General features: G+C 42.9%; 1 protein-coding gene across 2 annotated transcripts in view; it reads left to right on the top strand.

The window, feature by feature from the left end:
- Window positions 1–1,492, top strand: part of LOC102200359 (uncharacterized) — a 5,214-nt gene extending 3,722 nt beyond the window's left edge. For both annotated transcript variants that reach the window (XM_005751867.1, XM_005751866.1), the window contains exon 3: window positions 282–1,492. In XM_005751867.1, the coding sequence (XP_005751924.1) occupies window positions 282–434 (153 nt within the window). In that variant the 3' untranslated portion in view covers window positions 435–1,492. The remainder of the gene's footprint in view (window positions 1–281) is intronic.
- The last annotated feature ends 246 nt before the right edge of the window (window positions 1,493–1,738 follow it).

Raw genomic sequence — 1,738 nt, 5'->3', positions numbered from 1 at the left:
GGTGGGATCCTTTGGGTCCTAGCAGTTGGTGTTTGCTCCATTGTTTCACACATGCTCGATCGGACTGTGATGTAGAGTTTCGAGGGCGCTCGAGCAGCTGTGTCACATTCCCTGAGGTGTTGCTGAGCTGTTTTGTCTGTGATGCAATGTCCTGCTAGGGGGGACTGCTGCCATGGGGGAGTGCCTTTATCATTGTAACATTGTAACTACATCTGAGGTTCTTCTTGTCACCTGTCAGGGGCTGTAATGTAGCTAACCCTTACTCCTCCTGTTCCCACCAGGCCTTGGACCGAGCACTGCGCCGCCGCTGGGAGGCCTTCGTCGCCAACCTCTACAGCGTCACGCTCTCACCGGTGAACTCCTCGCCATCGTCGTCTTCACCGTCGTCGAAGAAGAAGCACCAGCACAATTCAGTGTTAGCAGAATTTCAATAGAAATGGAGATAGAGATGGACAATGAAGCTTGAGGCTTCTTAACTTTTAATAATATCAGGGTCATGCAGCGTTTTACCGCGACTGCTGCAAAGTATCGGACAATCCTGCCTGTATAACATTTACCACATGACGTGTCTGAGTCATCACCTCAGGAATATTAATCAATTATGTAACTTACTGGGTCTTGATTACTCAGCTGAACCTTTATCGCCTTATTAGGATGCACCTTAGTCAGGACACAAACTGCAGGGATCCACTTTAGCTCGATGGGCTGCTGGTTTTACAGTGAAGTCTATGAGACTGGCCTGAACACAAATCCCTGGTCTTTATGTGACTGAGTTCAGCAGCTGCTCGTCCCCTTCTGATCTCCAGTTTTAGTCAAGTAAGAGCATTTTAGCTCTTAATATCCAGTTCGTTACTAAGAGCTCGCAGTGCAAATGATCTCTGCTTCCTTTGGTTTAGCGCTGTGAAACTCCTCGAGTGTTGATGTGTAACCAAAGGGGGTGGAAAGTTTAAAACGTAGCAGCTGACTGATGGACTTTAGCTGTGGAGTAATACATACTTCTGTAGGATTAACCGTGGTGCTCGTTGCCTAATCAGACAAGCTATTTATGAGTAAATAGTATGCAGTAAATCAGTAATTAAACTTTATTAGGGATTCACATTATTATGGACACATTCTATTATTTATGTAGGCTTTATTGCAAGTGAAAAAGACGGACAGGGTCCAACCTTGTGCAAAGGAATATGTAAGAGTTTCTATTACAGCTTTTTAGCTTTTTCCTCATGAGGTCCCTGCGTGTGTTCTAGTGAAGGTTATTAAACCTGAAGGGACAGAGCAGGGAGGTGTAAGCTTAGATGTCCGTCCAGAAAAAGATAATGCTTATTTTTGGTCAAAAAAAGTCATATTAAATAGTGCATATTTTCTCTATTTGAATGCAAAGTTGTGTCTTTTTCATGTGTTTGATTTGTAAAACTGACGACTGTATTTAAGAACTATTAATAATGGACGTTTGTAGATGTGACAAAAATGCAATAAATGGTCTTTAATTTTCAAACATTCATTCATCTATTTTTTTTATTGCCCTTATCCACTTCACAGATACTGAACCAATTTTTTCAGTGGTGCCACTAAAAATAAATATTTACTGTTCCGGTAACAAAAAAAAATCTCTGCAACTCTCCGTGTGGTCAACAACAGACACACATTATGCCCCTATCGTGGACTAAACCAATCAGAGATAGTCAGGGGCGGGACCTCTCTGATTGGCCGTGGTCCAGTTGAAAGTGCAGGTGGAAGAGAG

The sequence above is a fragment of the Pundamilia nyererei genome, unplaced genomic scaffold (genome assembly GCF_000239375.1).
Source record: "Pundamilia nyererei isolate P.nyererei 1_Seehausen unplaced genomic scaffold, PunNye1.0 scaffold00331, whole genome shotgun sequence".
Lineage (NCBI taxonomy): Eukaryota > Metazoa > Chordata > Actinopteri > Cichliformes > Cichlidae > Pundamilia > Pundamilia nyererei.
The sequence above is the reverse complement of the archived record's forward strand: the minus strand, read 5'-3'. Positions and strand labels throughout refer to the sequence as shown.